At 45.5% G+C, this 24,122-nt stretch overlaps 1 protein-coding gene across 1 annotated transcript in view; it reads left to right on the plus strand.

Annotated features, from left to right (window-relative positions):
- Positions 1-24,122, plus strand: part of kiaa1109 (KIAA1109) — a 164,362-nt gene that overhangs the window by 26,350 nt on the left and 113,890 nt on the right. Inside the window, exons 20-32 of the mRNA XM_080784482.1 lie at positions 530-757; positions 2,236-2,373; positions 2,624-2,800; positions 3,269-3,397; positions 6,223-6,342; positions 6,941-7,055; positions 8,357-8,522; positions 10,059-10,363; positions 17,829-18,111; positions 19,462-19,672; positions 20,690-20,973; positions 21,742-22,018; positions 23,602-23,739. Coding sequence (XP_080640608.1) covers positions 530-757; positions 2,236-2,373; positions 2,624-2,800; positions 3,269-3,397; positions 6,223-6,342; positions 6,941-7,055; positions 8,357-8,522; positions 10,059-10,363; positions 17,829-18,111; positions 19,462-19,672; positions 20,690-20,973; positions 21,742-22,018; positions 23,602-23,739 — 2,571 coding nt within the window. The remainder of the gene's footprint in view (positions 1-529; positions 758-2,235; positions 2,374-2,623; positions 2,801-3,268; positions 3,398-6,222; positions 6,343-6,940; positions 7,056-8,356; positions 8,523-10,058; positions 10,364-17,828; positions 18,112-19,461; positions 19,673-20,689; positions 20,974-21,741; positions 22,019-23,601; positions 23,740-24,122) is intronic.

Below are 24,122 nucleotides of genomic sequence, written 5' to 3' on the forward strand. Positions count from 1 at the left end.
GTTTTCATTTCCTGGGCCGTTGGTTGTTCTGAAAGGGGGAGGGACTGCGGCGCTCTGTAGGCCGCAGTGGTTCCCAAACTGTGGTGCGTCGGTGCACCCCTTGTGCTGCGCGAGCGCATAGGGGGTGCGGCAAGAAAAGGCTAATGGTGGTGCTATGGTTATGCCAATATATATATATGGCAAGTATATGCAGAATATAGCCTATTCTGCATGTATATGCCATATTATTCAGGTTCATATATGTGCATATATGTGGATAAATAGGAAATATATGTCTCTATATAGCTTTATTTATATTTACAAGGTTTGGGAGCCGCATTAAGCAACTAGTCGACTAGTTTGTTTTCCCAGATTTTTTTTTACAATTGGGAGAGAAGGAGGTAAACAAAATACAATATAAAGAAATGGCAAAAATACAATACATAAAATCAAAACATCCAATATTTCATACACAGTCCCCCCCCCCCCCATCAGACATCCACCTAACCTCATCTCACCACCACATCTCTCTCTCTCTCTCTCTCTCCAGGAGAACTACTTCGGAGAGGACGACATGTACACGGACTTCGAGGAGGCGGTGACGTCCAGCCCCGTGCTGTCCACCTCCACGTCGTCCGGCATGGGGGGCTGGTCTCCGCTGGGCCTGGAGGAGAGCGGAGAGCAGAGGGCCACGACGGGGGTCCACCCGCTGGACCTCCGGCCCTGGGACATCACCGTCCTCATCAACCTCTACAAGGTCCACGGACGCTTCCCCATGGTGAGACCGTCCACACACACACACACACATACACACACACACACACACACACACATGGTGAGACCATCCACACACACACACACACACACACACACACATGGTGAGACCGTCCACACACACACACACACACACACACATGGTGAGACCATCCACACACACACACACACACATGGTGAGACCGTCCACACACACACACACACACACACACACACACACACACATGGTGAGACCATCCACACACACACACACACACACACACACACACATGGTGAGACCGTCCACACACACACACACACACACACACACACACACACACACATGGTGAGACCGTCCACACACACACACACACACACATGGTGAGACCATCCACACACACACACACACACACACATGGTGAGACCATCGACCTCTCTCTCCCTCTCTCTATCTCTATCTCTCTCTCTCTCCCATGGTGAGACCATCGACCTCTCTCTCCCTCTCTCTATCTCTATCTCTCTCTCTCTCCCATGGTGAGACCATCGACCTCTCTCTCTCTCTCTCTATCTCTATCTCTCTCTCTCTCCCATGGTGAGACCATCGACCTCTCTCTCCCTCTCTCTATCTCTATCTCTCTCTCTCTCTCCCATGGTGAGACCATCGACCTCTCTCTCCCTCTCTCTATCTCTATCTCTCTCTCTCTCTCCCATGGTGAGACCATCGACCTCTCTCTCTCTCTCTCGCTCTCTCTCTCTCCCATGGTGAGACCATCGACCCCTCTCTCTCTCTCTCTCTCTCTCTCTCTCCCATGGTGAGACCATCGACCTCTCTCTCTCTCTCTCTCTCTCTCTCCCATGGTGAGACCATCGACCTCTCTCTCTCTCTCTCGCTCTCACCATGGGACGCTTTCCCATGGTGAGACCATCGACCCCTCTCTCTCTCTCTCTCTCTCTCTCTCTCCCATGGTGAGACCATCGACCCCTCTCTCTCTCTCTCTCTCTCTCTCTCTCTCTCTCTCTCTCTCTCCCATGGTGAGACCATCGACCCCTCTCTCTCTCTCTCTCTCTCTCTCTCTCTCTCTCTCTCTCTCTCCCATGGTGAGACCATCCACGACGCCTGTCGAACGAAAGAATCGTTCGTCGACTACCTTTTTTTTCCACAGACAAAAACGACATAAAAATCTAATGAAAACTAAGCCATGATGACTAAAACTATGACTAAAATATACTGTCAATTTCGTCAACAGATACAAACTAGACTAAAATGGAAGGAAAGGGACTATAGTGGACAAGAGATCCACTAGAAGTCATCTTACACTTGGTTGCATGCTGAAAATAGCCGATCTACAAGCTCACAACGCGTCGCCCTGCGAGAGCTTGTAGATCGGCTAAGTGTAAAATCAGTCATTAGTTTACGACGGCGTCAAGGCCCGCCAAAATACATTTTAGTCGACTAAATCTACTGTGGATTTAGTATGTTTGTGCCCCCCCCCCCCCCCCCAGCACTGCGGTACTGAGGGTCCCGAGGGCCCGTCGGGGTACCTGGAGCGTCTGTGTTTCGAGATGAGGAAAGGCTACAAGGAGACGGTCCTTCAGTTCCTGCTCTCCCCCATGCACGTCTTCGTCAGCGACAACTACCAGGTGACCTACCAGGGACGTTAAAACCCATTTTGGTGTCATGTCATGTTTTAGCTATTGAATAATAGCAGATCTACAAGCTCATAGCGCGCCACCGAGTGGCGCACTACGAGCTTGTAGGTCTGCTATTAACGACTGACATAGAAACATCTAGCTTTTTCAGAAAACTCTCAGGATGTAGAAGACATTTTTTTAGAATCTGATCTCGGGTCAGAATGGGTTCCTTAATGTGTTCCCCCGTCCCCGTCCCCAGAGGCCCACGGCGGACGCGGTCCTGCGCGACGGTCACATCAGCCTGTCGGGGCTCCAGATGAGGGCCCACGCCATGTTCTCGGCGCAGGGCGTGCCGCCGGGCAGCGACACGCTGGAGTACGCCTGGCTCATAGACTTTCAGACCGGGGCGCTCACCGGAAGGGTCACCGTCCCACAGGTGGGCGTGTGTGTGTTTGGTGTGTTTCACAACTTGACTGTGTTGGTTGCGGAGTGGATGGCAGACAGTCAGATACTGGACACACAAACAAAACCCTCTGGGCTGTATTTTGCGTGTCTTAAGTACCAGGTCTTATTACCTAACTTGAGTAAACTAACGACCTGGAGGCGTGGTCAATGCTCTTTGGCCACTCAGAATAGCCAAATGGCATTGATCACGCCTCCAGGTCTTTAGACACGCAAAATACAGCCCTCTGTGTCTAATATGAATGTAGGCAGCACGCGTTGCTCTTCCATAAGGCCATAATCCAGGGCATAATGTCTCTCTTAAAGGCAATGGCACCTGGCACACTGATTGGTTTAAGTTGCGTAGTTAAGTAGTTCTAAATTGCAGCATTTGTATACTTTTAGTTTTAACTTAAGAAAAAGAACAATTTTCCCACTTTTCCCACTCCTGGTGTTTGGACAGATTGCCAGTCTGATGGAGTGGGGAGAGACCTACCTGTTCCACGTGGTGTCCAGAGAGTTCCAGTTGGAACAGCCCAAACCCTCCGTCATCTGTCAACACGGCAAGGACCGCCGCCTCTGTGACGCCAAGGTGACCGCACGCCGCCCACATCCAAACGCACGCCGCCCACACCCAAACGCACGCCGCCCACACCCAAACGCACGCCGCCCACACCCAAACGTTTACTTTATTCGTTTATTTGGTCGGGACAGTGTATACTGATGAACATTACGTGAAAAATGCAGTGTAAATATACCAGATTTAGCAAGACTTGCTCATTTCCATCTGCAGTCCCCAGACATCAAACAATACAAACAAGACTGACATACAGGACATAGAATACAAATAATACCTAGTACATTTCAAACGTAATAAGACTAGTAAGAATAGGAAATAAGAAAATATTAAATTATTAAATAAAACTATTATTAGGGTAGGTTTACTCTAGTAATCTCTCTAACACAGCATACAAAATAAATACACCTAAAATAATCATGAATGGTTGCAGCTTTGGTTTCCAAGCAACCATTTTTTTCAGATTGTATTTAAAAGAGGGAAATGTGGCACATTCCCTTATATGCAGAGGAAGTCCATTCCATGCTACACAGCCCGGTACTGAGAGGACATTTTGGCCCAATGTTGTTTGCCGGTGCGGCACTTCGCGGTCTCCTCGAGTTGTTGCTCTGGTACTGATTCCCCTATCGGGCTTTCGTTTAATGAATTCACTTGGGGGGAAAACGCTACGCCATCGTGACACTGATCAATATAACGTCTTGCCTCGCCGTGTGACATTCCTCGTGCTGCCTGATGTAGACAGGCTATAGCAGTGTAGAAGACAACTGTCTGAAGTTAGAAGTAACACAGGTGAGCATTTTGCTCTCTGGGAGCATACGCATCTCCACCATATGCGACCAAAACAGAAGATATCTTTTATTAACTCGCATTACTATAGCCGAGATTAAAATATGGTGCATTTTGCATCCCAAAACGTAGTTTATAGTTAAGGGACGCAATAAACGACCTCTGCATCCACGGGACTGTACTACTGTACTGTTTTTTTATTTTATTCTAGTTTATTTTGCTAGCTTTAGTTATAATAATAATTTCTTCTTCTGTTTACTACATGAATATAACCTCATCATAACCATATAAAATGAAATGGGAGTTGAATGCTGCAATTTGTAAAAATGGCTAAATATGACTTAGAAGGTCGAAATGTCAGTCGTTTCTTGTATACTTGTATACCCCTAAATAAAAGGCTTAAAATGTCCGTGCTGCTCCAGTGTCCTCTCCTCCTCCTGCATTAAGTGTCCTTGTTCCTATGATGCCCCGGACCGGTCGGTAGAACTCCACGTTGTTTGACGACCCAGACTGTATTGTGTTCCGTTCACAGCTGAGCTGTGTTGTTAGACTCCACGTTGTTGACGACCCAGACTGTATTGTGTTCCGTTCACAGCTGAGCTGTGTTGTTAGACTCCACGTTGTTTGACGACCCAGACTGTATTGTGTTCTGTTCACAGCTGAGCTGTGTTGTTAGACTCCACGTTGTTGACGACCCAGACTGTATTGTGTTCCGTTCACAGCTGAGCTGTGTTGTTAGACTCCACGTTGTTGACGACCCAGACTGTATTGTGTTCCGTTCACAGCTGAGCTGTGTTGTTAGACTCCACGTTGTTGACGACCCAGACTGTATTGTGTTCCGTTCACAGCTGAGCTGTGTTGTTAGACTCCACGTTGTTGACGACCCAGACTGTATTGTGTTCCGTTCACAGCTGAGCTGTGTTGTTAGACTCCACGTTGTTGACGACCCAGACTGTATTGTGTTCCGTTCACAGCTGAGCTGTGTTGTTAGACTCCACGTTGTTGACGACCCAGACTGTATTGTGTTCCGTTCCACAGCTGAGCTGTGTTGTTAGACTCCACGTTGTTGACGACCCAGACTGTATTGTGTTCCGTTCACAGCTGAGCTGTGTTGTTGGACTCCACGTTGTTGACGACCCAGACTGTATTGTGTTCCGTTCACAGCTGAGCTGTGTTGTTAGACTCCACGTTGTTGACGAGCCAGACTGTATTGTGTTCCGTTCCACAGCTGAGCTGTGTTGTTAGACTCCACGTTGTTGACGAGCCAGACTGTATTGTGTTCCGTTCCACAGCTGAGCTGTGTTGTTAGACTCCACGTTGTTTGACGACCCAGACTGTATTGTGTTCCGTTCACAGCTGAGCTGTGTTGTTAGACCCCCTGTTGTTGACGACCCAGACTGTATTGTGTTCCGTTCCACAGCTGAGCTGTGTTGTTGGACTCCACGTTGTTGACGACCCAGACTGTATTGTGTTCCGTTCACAGCTGAGCTGTGTTGTTGGACTCCACGTTGTTGACGACCCAGACTGTATTGTGTTCTGTTCCCAGCTGAGCTGTGTTGTTAGATTCCACGTTGTTGACGAGCCAGACTGTATTGTGTTCCGTTCCACAGCTGAGCTGTGTTGTTAGACCCCCTGTTGTTGACGACCCAGACTGTATTGTGTTCCGTTCACAGCTGAGCTGTGTTGTTAGACCCCCTGTTGTTGACGACCCAGACTGTATTGTGTTCCGTTCCACAGCTGAGCTGTGTTGTTGGACTCCACGTTGTTGACGACCCAGACTGTATTGTGTTCCGTTCACAGCTGAGCTGTGTTGTTGGACTCCACGTTGTTGACGACCCAGACTGTATTGTGTTCTGTTCCCAGCTGAGCTGTGTTGTTAGATTCCACGTTGTTGACGACCCAGACTGTATTGTGTTCTGTTCCCAGCTGAGCTGTGTTGTTAGATTCCACGTTGTTGACGACCCAGACTGTATTGTGTTCCGTTCCACAGCTGAGCTGTGTTGTTAGACTCCACGTTGTTGACGAGCCAGACTGTATTGTGTTCCGTTCCACAGCTGAGCTGCCTCCCGGGGCCCTGCAGGACGTCCGAGGAGCTGAAGTACACCATGACCCGCCTGGCCATGGACGGAGTGGACCTGTTCATCGCTGAGCACGGCTGTGCTGCCAGCGTCAAGGTGCACGCAATTTACAATTTAGGCATTTGTAGCAGACGCTCTTGATCCAGAGTGACTTACATTTAAGCAAAAACAAAAGCATCATAATATAAAAAGTAGTTATCATGAATCATGTATAAACTAAGAAGTAACAGTGGAGTATCTATGTCAACTATACATACTATACTATATTATATATTATACAATATACATAATGCAATATGACTACATAAAATGCAATTCTAGTGCTGTCTACGTAACGAGCTATAAGTCTGTCTAAAATAATATCTAAGTCGACATGAAATGCTATCTAAGGGGCTAGGCTAGTGGCAAGTGCTACGGGGCCATGGTGGAGTCTGAAGAGGTGGGTTTTCAGACTACGGCGGAAGATTGGGAGTGAGGCTGCAGATTGGGAGTGAGGCTGCAGATTGGGAGTGGGGCTGCAGATTGGGAGTGGGGCTGCAGATTGGGAGTGAGGCTGCAGATTGGGAGTGGGGCTGCAGATTGGGAGTGAGGCTGCAGATTGGGAGTTGGGGTCCCTGTCATATCTTTTCAAATGAGTGTCATTTGGGGGTTCCTTGACATGAAGACCTTTAATAATCCTGTCCCTCTCCGTCAGATGGGCGCCATCCGGCTGGCCAACTGCAACCTGCACAACCAGGCGGTGGGCGAGGGCATCAGCGCTGTGGTCCAGGACGTCAACGTCCGGCAGTTCATGGAGCAGCAGCAGCAGGGTGAGTGGACCCACACACACAGGCCTCCCCATAAAGCCAGGCTTCACAGCAGCAGCAGGGTGAGTGGACCCACACACACAGGCCTCCCCATAAAGCCAGGCTTCACAGCAGCAGCAGGGTGAGTGGACCCAAACACAGGTACATTGTACATTGCAGAAACTGCAGATGCATAACGTTAGTGTTCTTATTATTGTCCGTCTACTCTGGGTTTTAGAATGCAGCGTGAGTCCGCGATAGCCGATCTACAAGCTCACAACGCGTTGCGCTGATTGACGGTGCACGTCGTGCAGCAGTTACTGTATAAAACTATAATTAATAATAATAATAATAACACTTTATTTGTATAGCACCTTTCATGACATGAAATGCAGCTCAAAGTGCTTTACAGAAAAATGGAGAATAAAAGAAAAGCAGGGCAACGACATTAAAAAACAAGCAGTAATGCAATACAGTGAGGACATGAATAACAAAAATAAAAAATTAAAGATCAATTAAAAGCAATGTTGTAGAAGTGGGTCTTGAGCTGAGCTTTAAAAATGTCTACAGAGGCTGCCTGACGAAGGTACAGTGGGAGCTTGTTCCATGCCGACGGCCCGTAGAAGCAAAAAGCTGCTTCCCCGTATTTTTTAGTTGCCATTTTTTTTGGCAAAGCGAGCAGGCCAACAGTGGAAGACCTTAGGGGGCGGTTTGGGACATATTTAGGCAGGCAGTCATGTAGGTAGGAAGGTGCGAGACCATTGAGAGCTTTATAGACAAGTAAAATAATTTTCAAATCAATCCTAAAAACAACCGGAAGCCAGTGCAGTGATGCCAAAACTGGAGTAATATGTTCTCTCATCTTAGTTCTAGTTAAAACTCTGGCTGCTGCATTTTGGACACGTTGTAATCTGTCAGTTGTTTTCTTAGGCAGTCCTGAAAAAAGTGCATTGCAGTAGTCAAGCCGAGAAAAAACAAAGGCGTGGATTAGCGTTTTTGCATCGCAAGTAGGCTACTTTTTAGTGTGACGTCTGTGTGTTATTGACTTCTTGTTCCTTAATGTGGGTTTATCAGAGCTCCAGATAGTGCAGCTGTGAGTGAGTAGCTGCTGCTGCTGCGTCCGTGCACCAATAGAGCGACCGCGATGGCGGCGCGCATGCTAGAAATAATTAAAATAAATATGTCGGGCCAACAGGCTTAGGGCCGGGCCTTAACTCCACGGGCCCCGGGCCGGGCCAGGGCCTATATTTTAGGCCCGTGCAGAGCTTATTAACTCTCTCCACCACTGAACGCTGATCTGGGATCTGGTGTTTGTGCTTCCGCAGGCGTGGGCGCGGCTCACCCCCCTGTGCTGCGGCGCTCCTTCTGGCTGGAGGCCGGCTCGGTCAACTTCAACCTGATCACGGCCGACATGGCGCTGGCGGCCGACCACCCGGCCAAGTGCGAGGTCCAGAGGCACTTCCTGGAGCTCCACGACGCCCAGACCAAGAGGTAGGAGCCTGCAGCGCCCCCCAGTGGACCGCGTCTGACACAGCGGTTTGGGGCCAGTGTTTTGATTTTGTTACGGCATATTTTCAGATAAAAGTCTCGCTTTCATTGTGTCCGGGTAAAGCTCAGTCGGTAGAGCTCTCGCCTTTGGACCACAAGGTCATGGGTTTGATCCCGTATGAGTAGCACGGCTTGGGGTGCGGCAAGTCGTGTGGGAAGTATTGGGAGCTGATGGTAGGTGTGGCCGCTCCACCTCAGAAGTATTGGGAGCTGATGGTAGGTGTGGCCGCTCCACCTCAGAAGTATTGGGAGCTGATGGTAGGTGTGGCGCATTGTAACGGGGATAGACTCCATCTCCCATTTTGTTTTAGTCCTACTTTTGTCACCGGACATGTTTTAGTGTTAGTCTAGTTTTTGTAGACTGAATATCGTACGATTTTGTTTTCGTCGTACTGGCATTATCTTACAGCTGGTTGCATGCTGAAAGTAGCAGAGCTACAAGCTCAACAACGCGTCGCAGGCTCGCAGCACGACACGTCGTGAGCTTGTAGATCGGCTGTTTTTAGAGTGCAACACCCGACCGCAACCTGTAACGGGTAATGATGTCTTCTCCCTAACGTCTTAGTCTAGTTTTTATTAGTTTGACGAAATTGGCAGTATTATTTGGTCATAGTTTTAGTCGTCATGGCTTAGTTCTTACTTAGTATTTCATCAGTGCAGAAAAAGGTTTTAGTCATAGTTTTAGTCGACGACATCAGCGCTGATCATTATCATAATCACAGTGTTGATTTCGTCGACTAAGGCGAAAAATGATCGTCGACTACCTTTTTTCACTGGTGGAAAAACTAAGCTATGATGACTAAAACCACGACTAAATATATTGACAATTTCGTCCACAAATAAAAGTAGACTAAAATGTTAGGAAGGGGCTAGTGGACAAGATCCAGTATAAATAAAAGACAAGTCATTTTACACTTGGTTTCATGCTGAGCATAGCAGATCTACAAGCTTGTAGACCTGCTATTTTCAGCAAGTGTTAAATCAGTCATTACGACGGCGGTGACCGCAAGGTTGCCAGTTCGAAGTTGGAACCCTGTGGGCTCCCCCAGAGTTAGTGTCGAAGTGTCCTTGAGCAAGACACTGAACCCCCAATGGCTCCTGATGTGCTCATGGTTGGTGCCTTGCATGGTTTCCGCCACCATCAGTGTGTGAATGTGTGTGTGTGTGTGTGTGTGAATGGGTGAATGTAATGCACAATCTATGTAAGGCGACTTGGATAAAGGCGCTATATACAGTAAATGCACCATTTACCAAATTTTACCATCAAGATCCGCCGAAATTTTTGTCGACTCAATCAACTGTAGATTTTGTCGACAAAAACTAGACACAAAAACATTCCAGGTGACTAAAATGTGACTTAAAAAAACGAAATTAAAACCATTCAAGAGACTAATGACTAAAACTGAAAAGCTAAATTTGCTGCCAAAAAAAACACTGCATCATTGTCTCTCTCTCTCTCTCTCTCTCTCTCTCCGGCAGGCTGTGGTTCCTGTGGCCGGACGACCCGCCCGGCACCACCAGGTCCAAACGCGGCGGCGGCGGTGGTGGTGGTGGCGGCCGGAACCGCTGCGGCTGCCTGGGGGGCTGCAGGTTCTTCGGGGGCAGCAGCAGCGGCGGGGGGCTGGACTTCTTCCGCCTGGAGGAGGCCATGACGCCCTCGTCCTCCTCGGCCTTCTCCAGCGCCAGCAGCAGCGCTGGCCAGTCGGACGCCATGTGCTACGGCCAGAGTCTGCTCAGCCCCGGAGAGTGGATCATCACCAAGGAGACCCCCAGACTGGTGGACGGTACTGCACTGACGCACGCACGCACTGATTGTGTTAACCCATTCTGACCCGAGATCAGATTCTAAAAAAAAAATGTCAGTCGTTCTATTTTTCAAAAATAGCAGACCTACAAGCTCGTAGCGCGCCACTCGGTAGCGCGCCACTCGGTGGCGCGCTATGAGCTTGTAGATCTGCTATTTTTCAATAGGTAAAGCATAACATGATGCTAACACCAAAATGGGTTCCCGTTCAGAATGGGTTAACTGACGAGCGTCAACGAGCACCAGCTGAAAACACACACACACACACGACGAAGGATTGCAGTCATTATGATAAACTCACACTTCATATATCGCACACACCATACCTGTAAATTTCATTAGCTCCCTCAAAATTGTCCCAAGGGCCACTAGAGGGGGGGCGCTCCGCGGGGCCACATCTGGCCCCAGTTGAATATAAACCCTTCTAAGGTGAACATTTCCTCCCCCTTGGGGCCTGTTGAAAGGTGGATTTTCCAGGCCTGTTTTAAACGATGCAAGTGATTTCCATTTTTTGAGGGAAAGATGAAGATTTAGAACCGACTTCCGCTTCCGCCCAGATGGAGTAGTCGCATGATTAAGTGCTCCGTCTAAGTTTTATCATTTATTCAAGTTTGATTTGACCAAAACTGCCACTTTTATGTCAAACTACACGTGCAACTAGTTAAAGTACAAATAAGTATATGGAACTGAGGTCAACTAAATCGCAGCTTCCTAAAACTACAACCGAGACAAACCCTCCCGGCGCAATGGACCCCGACAAGCAACCTCTCTCCCTCGCCATGCTGAGAGCGGAGCTGCAATCGTCTCGGGAGGCAGGGCTCCGTGAGATAAAAACTGAAATAGCAACCATACGGCAAGAAATCAAAAACGATATCACAGCACTCCGTGAAGAGGCAAAAGCAGAATATGCCTCCATTCGCTCGGAAATAGCACAAGACCTCACCTCGCTGTCTTCCAAGCACACAGAGTTAGCTTCGGAGCAGTCAGACATGGGGAGATCTCTGAGTGATACTATGGACCGTGTTGCTGTACTGGAACATTCACTGGGCTCGATGGCAAAGGAGAACAAAGTCTTACAGGAGAAATGTTTAGATTTAGAATGCAGAAGCCGTAGACAGAACCTAATTTTATTCAACATAGCTGAAAATTCTGAAGCAGGTGACCCGGTTGGGTTCGCAGCCAACTTCTTCCCTACGGTGCTCGGTGCTGAGAACTTCCAGAACCCCATCGTTGTTGACCGCTGTCACAGACTAGGGGCAAAGTCAAATGATAAGAAGGACAGACCTCGCATCATGATACTACGTCTACACTATTTCTCTGACAAGGAAAAGATCCTGCAGCTGTCCAGAAGACAAGGCAGCCTACGCTACAACGGCTCTCCAGTGTTTATTCATCCAGACGTGCCCCAAGTGATTACAAAACTTCGCGCAACGTATGGCCCGATTAAGACCAAGTTGCGCGAAGCTAAACGCCGTCTCCCGGGCCTCGATTACAGTCTATATCACCCGGCCAGATTCACAATAACATTGGACGGGATCCGGTACTCTCTCAACTCTCCTGAAGCAGCCGAAGAATTCTATCAAAAGAAAATAGCATCCGCGGCAGCACCGACTGTTACAGCCGATGGGGAGCCTGCAGAAGACTAGCTGGCCGGGACATACACCCTGAACAATGATCACAGACTTGCTTTCTCCCCGTGGTCATTACTCTGTCTGCACACCCTCCACTATCATTACTACATGGATACAACGATGACAAATTCACGCTCAACTTTAAAAAGAAGGTAATGTTTGTGTGAAAGGGATCTGGCGAAAGCTACTACTAAGACTAACTTTATCCCTTTAATGCTTGGAATGCACATAAACACCGTAATAATTCTACTTTGTTTATCTATTGAATTTATTTTTTATTTTATTTTTTTATGGTTATTGTATTTGATCATTCGTATTATCAGTCTAAAAGACGGGGTTATAGTTTACATTACTAGTGTCAGTATATAGCAGCTTTGCTAATGATGCTATTATGGAGTCACCATGGAGGCCGCCATTTCTGTTTTATTTATTTTTGTCCACTGTAGCACTGCGTTCGCGACCTGCGGTGCATTTGTTATCTTGTTTAGTACAAGTGCTAGCATCCTTGCTATTGCTGTTGTTGTCATGTAGCCTCCATGGAGGCCGCCATTTTGTGTACTATGACGCTAGCAACCTACGGTGCGCCTCGAGGGACAAAAAGGACGTCGTTTGTAATGTAGTGAGGGAGGGGAGGGAGAGACGTTAAGTTACGAACGTAACTATGGTTATATGAGTGAGATTCGCCTCCACTTCTGCCGTTTTGGATATGAGGAGGTTGCCTTGAGTTCTTTACATTCCTCTTTAGATCCATTTTATTGCCAACATTATGGTTTTAAAAGATATCATTTGCTAAAAAATACTTTTGAGCAAACAAAAGTGGGAAAAGTTGTTACTTTATAGTTAGGATGAGGGATTTTTCATTTTTTCATTTATTTTCTTGTGAAAGTATGTGTTCATGCGTATGTGTGTATGCATATATATATACAAATTGGTTTGTTTTTCCTTGGTTTTTGTGAACTAAGTTGCACTGACTGTGGTTTGTGTCTGTCTGTTTGAATGTGGATTGTGTGTTTTTTGTGTCTGTCTTTGTTTGTATACCCCTCTTTATTTGAACGTTAAATTGTATTTATATATTAATACATGTATATAAGTGCAGGGATATGTTTATGCGGGGATGTGTGTGTGTGTGTGTGTGTGTGTGTGTGTGTGTGTGTGTGTGTGTGTGTGTGTGTGTATGTGAGTGAGAGTAATGATCATCTGGTTGTTTTGGTTCAAAATAAGATTGTATCTTTTCATTTTATTTAATACATAACAATGGACGGTTAGCTAAGGTCTTCCCATTGTAGTTTTTTTTTGTTTCTCTATTTTCACTATAGCTGCTTGTGTCTTAGACATAGAAAGCTGGTTAGCTTAGGCTTTTTCTTCTGTGACTGCTATTTGAGAGCAGGCATGGAGGGTTTTGGGGTTTCTCCCGTTTGTTGTTTTAATGTGTTTTTGTGTTTCTCTGTTTTTGTTTTTGTTCTCTTGCACTTCTATTCCGAATTCAGATTGATGTCGGCATTTACACTCAGTCCTTTTTTTATATTAATTCCTGATTTATACAATGGCTAATTCTATTCCAAATTCTAATATTGTAAGAGGGGAAAGCTTGGTTCAATACACTACTTGGAACTGTAGAGGTCTGAATGGAGCGGTGAAACGTGGCAATGTATTGGCTCATTTAAAGAAGCTGGGGACAGAAATTGCTTTTTTACAGGAGACTCACTTACGGAATCAGGATCATAACCGCCTACGAAGAAATTGGGTAGGCCAAATATTTCACTCCCATTTCAATTTCAAATCCAGGGGCACAGCAATACTTATAAACAAGAACATTCCTTTTATACTAAATAAAACTATCCAAGACCTACACGGCAGATATATTATAGTTACTGGAAAGCTTTATAATTGTCCTATTGTTCTGGCTAATATCTACGCCCCTAATCATGACGATGAACGATTCATATCTTCTTTTTTGGCTACTTTGCCTGACCTTGACACTCACCAATTGATCTTAGGTGGAGATCTGAATTTTATTCTTCATCCTACGCTTGATAGATCTTCACATAGACCCTATACTCTGACTAAATCAGCTAAAATAGTGAATACATTCATGGACACATTTAAATTATCAGATCCATGGAGATTCTTAAATCCAGCTCAACGTAAATATTCGTTTTTTTCTTCTGTACATCACACTTTCACAAGATTAGATTACTTCCTTATAGATTCAAAACTTCTTCCCTCAATAAGACACTGTGAGTATGAAGCAATTGTAATATCCGATCATAGTCCCCTAGTCCTCAAACTAGCATTTCAGAACAGACATATGGCCAGGACTTGGAGATTTGATAACACACTAATAACTAGGCAAGGGTGTGTGGATGATATTAAAACCCAAATACAGTTCTATCTCTCTACAAACGACACACCCGATGTATCAAGAAGTACACTATGGGAAGCACTTAAAGCGTATATACGGGGGCAGCTTATTTCACGACAGGCTTTAATCTCCCGTCTACGTAAGGAACAAGGCAAAGCTCTGACTGATCGATTACTTGAAGTAGACCTACAGTATGCAGAATCTCCTTCTCCTGAATTATACAGAGAAAGGGTCTCGACTCAAGCCGAATTCAATCTCCTATCCACAAATGAGACAACTAATTTGATGACACGGTCACGCCATAGGTTTTATGAACATGGGGATAAGGCGGGCAAAATACTTGCACTTCAAATTAGGGAATCAGCTGCTTCTAGATTAATTACAGAGATCCATACAAACACTGGTCAAACTACTATTAATCAGCAGGAAATTAATGATGTATTTAAACGCTTTTATTCAGATTTGTATACTTCGGAATCACTAGGAGATTCTAATTTGATTGATACTTTTTCAGAAAATTTAAACATACCTTCCATTAGTCAACAACATAAGGTTCAACTTGAAAGAGCTATTACTTTAGATGAAATACATCAGGCAATCTCGCAAATGCAGTGCTCAAAAGCCCCAGGACCCGATGGCTATACCTCTGAATTTTACAAGACATTTACTGAACTCATATCTCCCCTTTTACTTAAAGTGTTTAATGAATCTCTCAACGCCGGCCACCTCCCACCAACTTTCTACCAAGCTAGCATCTCTGTTCTACTTAAAAAGGATAAAGACCCGCTTAATCCAGGTTCATACAGGCCTCTGAGTCTTTTGAATGTTGATGCTAAAATTTTAGCAAAAGTTGTGGCTACACGCTTGGAAAAAGTGCTCCCAACTGTGATACATACTGATCAAACGGGGTTTATAAAAGATAGACATCTATTTTTTAATCTTAGACGCCTATTCAACATTATATATTCTCCCAGTAGCACCCCCCAAGATACAGAAATACTGTTATCTCTTGACGCCGAGAAGGCCTTTGATAGGGTAGAGTGGGACTTCCTCCTCTCGACCCTGTCAAAATTTGGGTTTGGTCCAACCTTCACTTCCTGGGTTAAACTACTTTATGCTTCTCCATTAGCTTCTGTACAAACAAACGGATACAGGTCTGAAAACTTCCCTTTGAATCGCTCGACCAGACAAGGCTGCCCTCTCTCACCACTGCTCTTTGCCTTATCTATTGAGCCGCTTGCAATTGCGTTGCGTGCTTCAGACACCTACACTGGTATCTTCAGAGGAGATAGAGAGCATAAAGTTTCACTTTACGCTGACGATTTATTATTATACATATCCAAACCGTCCACATCAATTCCTAGTATCATGTCCACCTTGGAGAGTTTTGGCAGGGTTTCGGGGTATAAAGTCAACGTTTCCAAAAGCGTTTTATTTCCTATCAATACACAAGGCAATCAAACTTTTGGCTCCCACCCATTTAATGTTACAACCAGCTTTCGATATTTAGGAATCATAGTAACCAAAGCACTTAATGACTTGCTCAAGCAAAACCATACAAAACTTTTTGAACGTACTGAACAAGACTTAACGAAATGGTCGAACCTTCCTATCTCACTTGCCGGCCGAATTAATATAATTAAAATGAATGTCCTCCCTAAATATCTGTTTCTATTTCAATGTATTCCAATTTTTGTTAACAACACTTTTTTTAAGAATCTGGATAAAATTATCTCCAAGTTCATTTGGGATAAGAAACACCCTCGAATAAAGAAGGATTTTTTGCAGAGGCCTAAATCAGATGGCGGAATGGCATTACCTAACTTCAAACTCTATTACTGGGCGTGTAATTTACGTGCACTCTCATTTTGGCTCCAAGATCAATTGCCTACATGGGCATTTATTGAAGGTCAATGTTGTCCCCCAACATCGTTGTCAGCTTTAATCTTTTCCCCAGTGGCCTCAAGATATACTAAGTTGCCAAAGAACTCCATAGTCTCGCATTCTCTCAAAATTTGGCTCTCAATACGAAGGCATTTCGGTTGGCACCCGGGCTCTGTGCGCGCACCACTGGTCGCTAACCATGCTTTTTTACCGTCCCTCTCTGACTCGTTATTTAAAGTATGGCATAGAAATGGTATTCACTCCTTCAAAGATCTTTATATTGATGGGTTATTTCCGACCTTTGAACAAATACGACGCAAATTCAATTTACCCCAATCACATTTCTTTAGATTTCTACAGATACGACATTTTTTAACACAACACACTGATTCATTTCCAAACATACCTCCCAACTCATCAATGGAATCTATATTTCTACCTGACCCACTGCTCAAAGGAGGTGTTTCTATTATTTATAACTCTCTCTCATGTTTGGATAATAATGCCTCCTTGGAGCATTTAAAAACTGCTTGGGAAAACGACTTAGGAATATCTATCACTGACGAGCAATGGTCTACATCTCAAAAGTTTGTGCACTCTTCTTCAGTATGCGCCAGGCACGGTCTTATACAGTTTAAAATATTACACAGATTACATTTGTCAAAGGAAAAACTCAACAGAATGTATCCAAATGTGAATCCAGCCTGCGACAGATGTGGCCAATCGCCGGCCACTCTAGCTCATATGTTCTGGCATTGCACAAAACTAAGATCTTATTGGCAAAGTATATTTAAATCACTGTCAGACATTGTTGAAAGACCTTTTGACCCGGATCCACTGACAGCAATTATGGGAGTCACAGGGCCCGGGGTCAAATTGTCTACTTTCCAATATAACATGGTAAAATATGTGACTCTACTGGCTCGCAGACTGATACTGTTGAATTGGAAACAAGCACACGTTCCAACTCACACTTCACTGATGAAAGATGTTATGCATTACTTACAATTGGAAAAGATTAAGTTTGAATTGAGAGGGAGTGAAGATAGGTTCTACCAGACATGGCAACCCTTCATCGAATATTTTAATAGGTGCACGCTAACCCCTCCTACACAATAGATAGCACAATAGAAAATTGGAAAGAAAGAAAAGGAACTGAAGGAAAAGGAACTGAGTGTTTTTTCTTTATTTTATTTTTTATTATTTAAAAAAAAGAATGTCTAATTTACTTAATTCAATGTTGGAAGTTTGAGAGCAAGAGTGTCTGTCCTGTTGTCTGTTTTGTTTGTCTGTTCACACTTGTCATTGTTTAACTGTTTTTTGTTTTTTCATGATTATCACACTTATGTCTTTTTATTATACTGTATGTGGAACATTTACATTGCCTGTTATTTTTTTCATTTTTATTTTAACTGAATTACTTAAAACTGTCTAATCTGAAATTGTCGAACAAAAATGCCTAATAAAAACAGTATTAAAAAAAAAAAAAAAAAAAAAAAAAAAAAGATGAAGATTTAGGTAGGTTTCTGCCCGGCAACACTAATACGAGGTGTGTGTGTTTTGTTCAGGTCATGGAGTCGCTGTGAAGAGGGACACCCACTCCCCCGGTCTTCCTCCTGAGCTGCCCGAACGCAGAGGCCAATCACAACAACAACAACAACAACAGCAGCAGCAGCACCACCTGAGTCTCCAGGTGCCCCAGAGGTCCCACAGCTCCGCCTCCTCCTCGGAGGAGAACAGCTCGTCCAGCGCGGCGCTGCCCCTGCTGGCGGGAGAGAGGGACAACAGCCCCTCGCCCGGCGCCGAGGAGCACGGCGTGTTCCACGTCAACGGGAAGAGCAGCGCAGCAGAGTGAGTGTTCGGAATAGAGCGTCGCAGTCCCTCCCCCTTTCAGAACGACGAGTGGCCCAGGAAATTAATCCCAATGGCATTTTTTCCCATAACGTATTTATTTAAAGACCTTGTAAGCGTCGTACGAGGCCAACTCTTGTCGTGACAAATCGTGACGACACACACAATATTTTGGACCAAACAGATAATTACAAAGAAGAAAAACAACAAAAAAAAGTGTTGTGTAACCTGCCGTTTTTTTTCTACTTTCTAATTCTTTGTTTGGCCCGAAATCTTTTGTGTGTTGTCATGATTTGTCACGACAAGAGTTGGCTTCGTACGACGCTTAAAAGGTCTTTAAATAAATACGTTTTGAAATGCCTATATGGGGAAAAATGCATTGGGATTCATTTCCTGGGCCACTCGTTGTTCTGAAAGGGGGAGGGACTGCGACGCTCTATTCAGAATGTACAGTACTTTGACTAAAAGTACAAAATCTCCAGAAGGCGCCATAAACTTTTCCTGTTCGTCGGGGTCGGTTTTTCATAGCGTCATTTGATCGGCTCCGAGGTAGGGCCTGTATAAAGGGACTATAGTGGACTAGAGATCCGGTAGAAGTCATTTTACGCATGCTGAAAATAGCCGATCTACAAGTATTATTTTATTGGTAAAAAGGTCAATTGCCTGTTGGAAATGTACTGTATTTGAAGGCCCTAGTAAAAAGATCCTGGTTCAGAATTCTCCTGTCTTTCCACAAAATAATAGAAAATGCTCGATAGTGGGCTCAATTTCCATACTGTACATTGTACAGTATGGAAAAGGGAGGACTTTTTTTTTTTTTACATAGGCCAGTTTCAAATGGCAGCCGTCCGCAGGTTTTGAAGGCGTCTGGGGATTTTTCTGACCTGAGATCAGATTCCAAAAAATGTCTTCTACATCCATCCTGACAGTTTTCTGAAAAAGCTATGTTTCTATGTCAGTGGTTCTTCGATTAAAAAAAAAAAGAAATAGCAGACCTACAAGCTCGTAGCGCGCCACTCGGTGGCGCGCTATGAGCTTGTAGATCTGCCATTTTTCAATAGCTAAAGCATAACATAATGCTTAACACCAAAAGGGGTTCCCGCCCCAAAATGGGTTCTAATGCACGTCGGTAGGGCGTTCCACATTTTAGCGGCATAGAAGCGAAATTAATTTAACTCCTTGTTTTTGAGCGTGTTTCTGTGTTGCACGTGGTTTGTTGAAGTCCCTCTGTTTTTTTACTGTGTGTGTGTTTCTGTGTGTGTGTATGTGCGTGCGTGTGTGCGTGTGTGTGTGCGTGTGTTTCTGTGTGTGTGTGTGTGTGTGTGTGTGTGTGTGTGTGTGTGTGCGCAGCACCCTAGGCGAGGTCCCAGAGGGCTCTTCCGTGTCTCCAAGCAGCACCCTGGAGCGCGCGTCGCTGCGCTCCCCGCTGCGCTCGCCGCTGAAGCGCCAGTCCTCGGTGCACTCCGGACGCCTGGGCAGCACCAAGAGCCTGTCCGCCGCCGTGTTCGCCGACAACAAGCCGCCGCCCACGCTGTCCGTGGGCGTGCAGTTCAGCGGCGAGGTGGGTTCTCTATATGGCGCCGTTCCTTTTGATTTTGTTGTTTTTTGTACTGGTGCTCAAACCCTTTTTTTCACCTTTGTGCCCATTTATGGAGCTGAGTGATTTGTTTGTGATTTATGCAACACACTCCATATTTGGACGTATAGCTGCTTTGGGGACTCCTTATATGGTTATGGCTAAGTTAAAAACGTAACTTAAAAAAATAATAACTTAAAAAAAAATCTTAAAAAAACCCAAATATGTACGAGCTGCGTTCGCTTCCCGCGTTTGCGCGTCTTACTGGTGTATTTAGCCCCCAGGAAGCAAATATTTGAGTAAAAAAAAAAATCACTGTGGAAGAATATATATTCAAAGATTTGCACACATTTTCACGATTTTTCATTCAACAGGTACAGTTTAAAATAATGGTTAGTGGTTAACATTACACCTATAGCTACATGTTTAAGCATTTTTTTTCTTCATATTTACATGTCAATTTCAGTTCTGACATTTATTTCAGACATGCTCTAGTACTAATTTTGAATAAAAGTGTAAAATCAACCATTACGACGGCATCAAGGCACGCCAAAATATATTTTAGTCGACTATATCACCTCTAGATTTTAGTTGACTAAAATCTTATGATATTTAGTCGACTATTTAGTCGACTAAAACTAGACTAACTAACTAACTAACTAAAACATTCCGGGTGACTAAAATGTGACTAAAACTAAATGGAAACGTTTCAAGAGAATGGAATATATATATATATATATATTGGAATATATATTTTTTCAGAACGTTTTTAACTCAAATCTGATTTTGGGGAGGTCCCTGGAACAACATATTTTCAGATGGGAGGGCGGAGGCATATTACATATAATTTTTGGGGCCCTCGACATTAATATATTAATTAACCACCACGGATATAGAAACATGAGGTTTTTCAGAAAAAAAGTGAATAAATTTTTGTCACACAAAAAGGTAGGTCTAAATGGGTTAAAAAAGTTCTTGTTTTTCTCCCACGTGTCCACCCAGGTGTCGCGCAGCGACGAGAACGTGCTGGACTCGCCGCAGCGGCAGCGCCGCAGCTACGGCTCCTTCCCGTTCACGCCGTCGGCCGACTCCAACACCTTCCACCAGTACCGCTCGGCCGACTCCAGCATGTCGGTGGCCGACAGCGAGGCCTACTTCTCCGCCACCGAGGACTTCGAGCCCATCAGCAGCGCCGACGAGGGGCCCGGCACCTACCCCGGACGCAAGAAGAAGCGCCGGCAGATGCAGCAGCCGCAGACGCAGCCCTATCACATGGAGAACTACAGGTCAGGGTTCAAGGTTCATCACATGGAGAACTACATGTCAGGGTTCAGGGTTCATCACATGGAGAACTACAGGTCAGGGTTCATCACATGGAGAACTACAGGTCAGGGTTCATCACATGGAGAACTACATGTCAGGGTTCAGGGTTCATCACATGGAGAACTACAGGTCAGGGTTCAACACATGGAGAACTACAGGTCAGGGTTCATCACATGGAGAACTACAGGTCAGGGTTCAACACATGGAGAACTACAGGTCAGGGTTCAAGGTTCATCACATGGAGAACTACAGGTCAGGGTTCAAGGTTCAGACGCAGCCCTATCACATGGAGAACTACAGGTCAGGGTTCAAGGTTCAGCCCTATCACATGGATAACTACAGGTCAGGGTTCAAGGTTCATCACATGTAGAACTACAGGTCAGGGTTCAAGGTTCAAGACCTGAAATGCCAGCGCTCACGTGTTTGATGGCTGCATGCATGTCTTATAGACCCATCCCTTACGATTTATAAGACACCGAAAACATAAATGAACAATATCACGTTCACCTCCCAGTTCCCACAGAGAAACATAAAACATAAATGAACAATATCACGTTCACCTCCCAGTTCCCACAGAGAAACTGCTCAAAATATTTGTTGTTAATATCTTGTGTTCACAAATCGATCTGCGTCACTTAACCACATCAGATTGATTTTTGCTGTTGAACAGCTTTTGACGTATAGCTCGTGGTACAAAGTGCTAATCCTAGTTATTCCTCTATAACTCCTAGCCGGAGCTCCATATACCACAGCGTGGAGGGTCCGCTGACCTACATGCTGAACGGAGAGCTGATCACGGAGCCGGGGCGGCTGCTGCCCCTGCCCCCCATGCTGCCCCCCCTGCCCGCCCAGCCCCTGCCCAGCCACACGTCCCAGGCCAGCTTCGTGTCGGCGCTGGCCATGGAGGAGGAGAGCTCCGTGGAGGCCGAGAAGACGGCCGAGCCGGGACCCGTGACCCGACAGCCCCACGTCATGGCCTGCTACCACAACTACCTGGCCCACTACCAGGTACCAAGCTATGCCACAACTACCCCGCACACTACCAGGTACCGAGCTATACCACAACTATACCCCGCACACTACCAGGTACCGAGCTATACCACAACTATACCCCGCACACTACCTAACTGACTAGCTAACTACCCACCACACTGCCAGGTACAAACTACCTACTAGAAACTACCACAACTACCCCGCACACTACCAGGTACCGAGCTATACCACAACTATACCCCGCACACTACCTAACTGACTAGCTAACTACCCACCACACTGCCAGGTACAAACTACCTACTAGAAACTACCACAACTACCTGGCCCACTACCAGGTACCGAGCTATACCACAACTATACCCCGCACACTACCTAACTGACTAGCTAACTACCCACCACACTGCCAGGTACAAACTACCTACTAGAAACTACCACAACTACCCCGCACACTACCTAACTGACTAGCTAACTACCCACCACACTGCCAGGTACAAACTACCTACTAGAAACTACCACAACTACCCCGCACACTACCTAACTGACTAGCTAACTACCCACCACACTGCCAAGTACAAACTACCTACTAGAAACTACCACAACTACCCCGCACACTACCGGGTACCGAGCTATACCACAACTATACCCCGCACACTACCTAACTGACTAGCTAACTACCCACCACACTGCCAGGTACAAACTACCTACTAGAAACTACCACAACTACCTCTCACTGTACCAAGTATTGTCGCCTCTCTGCTCCCGCTAGCTTACTACACACATTGCGTAGGACAGGGGTTCTCAACGTTTTTATCCTGGGGACCCCTGGGAATGCTTTGGCCTTGTCTCGCGACCCCCCCCCCCCCCCCCCCCCCCAATACAAACTGACTGCAAAAATAACTGAAACCAGATCTAATCATTAAGGAAAGTTTATGCATGCACTATGTGTACTATGTAAACTCTTAGTTGCCATGTTCCAGCCATTCAGTTGCAATTTTATTTTCCTTTTTTTGGGGGACCCCCCCCCCCCAAGATAATTTGGCGACCCAAATTTAGATTTTAGTTTTAGTCATAGTCTCTATAGAAACGTCTTCATTTTGTTTTAGTCACATTTCAGTCACCCTGGATGGTTTAGTGTTTAGTCTAGTTTTTAGTCGACCAAAATGTGTTTTGGCGGGCCTTGAATGGCAGATTTTACACTTGCTGAAAATAGCCGATCTACAAGCTCACACCGCATCACATCGCGACGTGGTGTGAGCTTGTAGATTGGCCCTTTTCAGCATGCAAGCAAGTGTAAACTGACTTATACATGGATCTCTTGTCCACTAGTCCCTTCCCAACATTTTAGTCTAGTTATTTGTTGACGAAATTGTCAATACATGCAGTCTTAATTTTAGTCATCATAGCTTAGTTTTCATTTAGTTTCCATTTAGTTTCCATCAGTGGAAAAAGGTGGTCGTCGAACATTTGTCGTCTTAGTTTTAGTCGACGAAAACAACAACAACGACGACAACTGAAACCTCCATAGGCGATTATCGACACCGTCCCATTGTGTTCCCTTCATTTTGTCTCGTCCGACAAACACAACTCTGGCTCCCCAGGTTTCCAACTGGTCCGTGAAGCAGCCCACCAATAAGAGGACCTCCAAGTCCTCTCTGCACCGCCCCCTGGATCTGGACACGCCCACCAGCGAGGAGAGCTCCACCTCCTTCGACCAGCTGTCTGTTCCTACCTTTAAGGTTAGTGGTTTGACCGGGAAACCAACATCTTGACTGTGTGTGAGACTATAGACCAGACCTGTTCACACACTAAACCAACATCTTGGGACTGTGTGTGAGAATAGACGAGACCTGTTCACACACTAAACCAACATCCTGACTGTGTGTGAGATTAGACGAGACCTGTTCTCACACTAAACCAACATCCTGACTGTGTGTGAGAATAGACCAGACCTGTTCACACACTAAACCAACATCCTGACTGTGTGTGAGATTAGACGAGACCTGTTCTCACACTAAACCAACATCCTGACTGTGTGTGAGAATAGACCAGACCTGTTCACACACTAAACCAACATCCTGACTGTGTGTGAGAATAGACCAGACCTGTTCCCACACTAAAC

This window comes from Protomyctophum bolini (genome assembly GCF_963924005.1).
Source record: "Protomyctophum bolini genome assembly, chromosome: 15".
Classification (NCBI taxonomy): Eukaryota; Metazoa; Chordata; class Actinopteri; order Myctophiformes; family Myctophidae; genus Protomyctophum; species Protomyctophum bolini.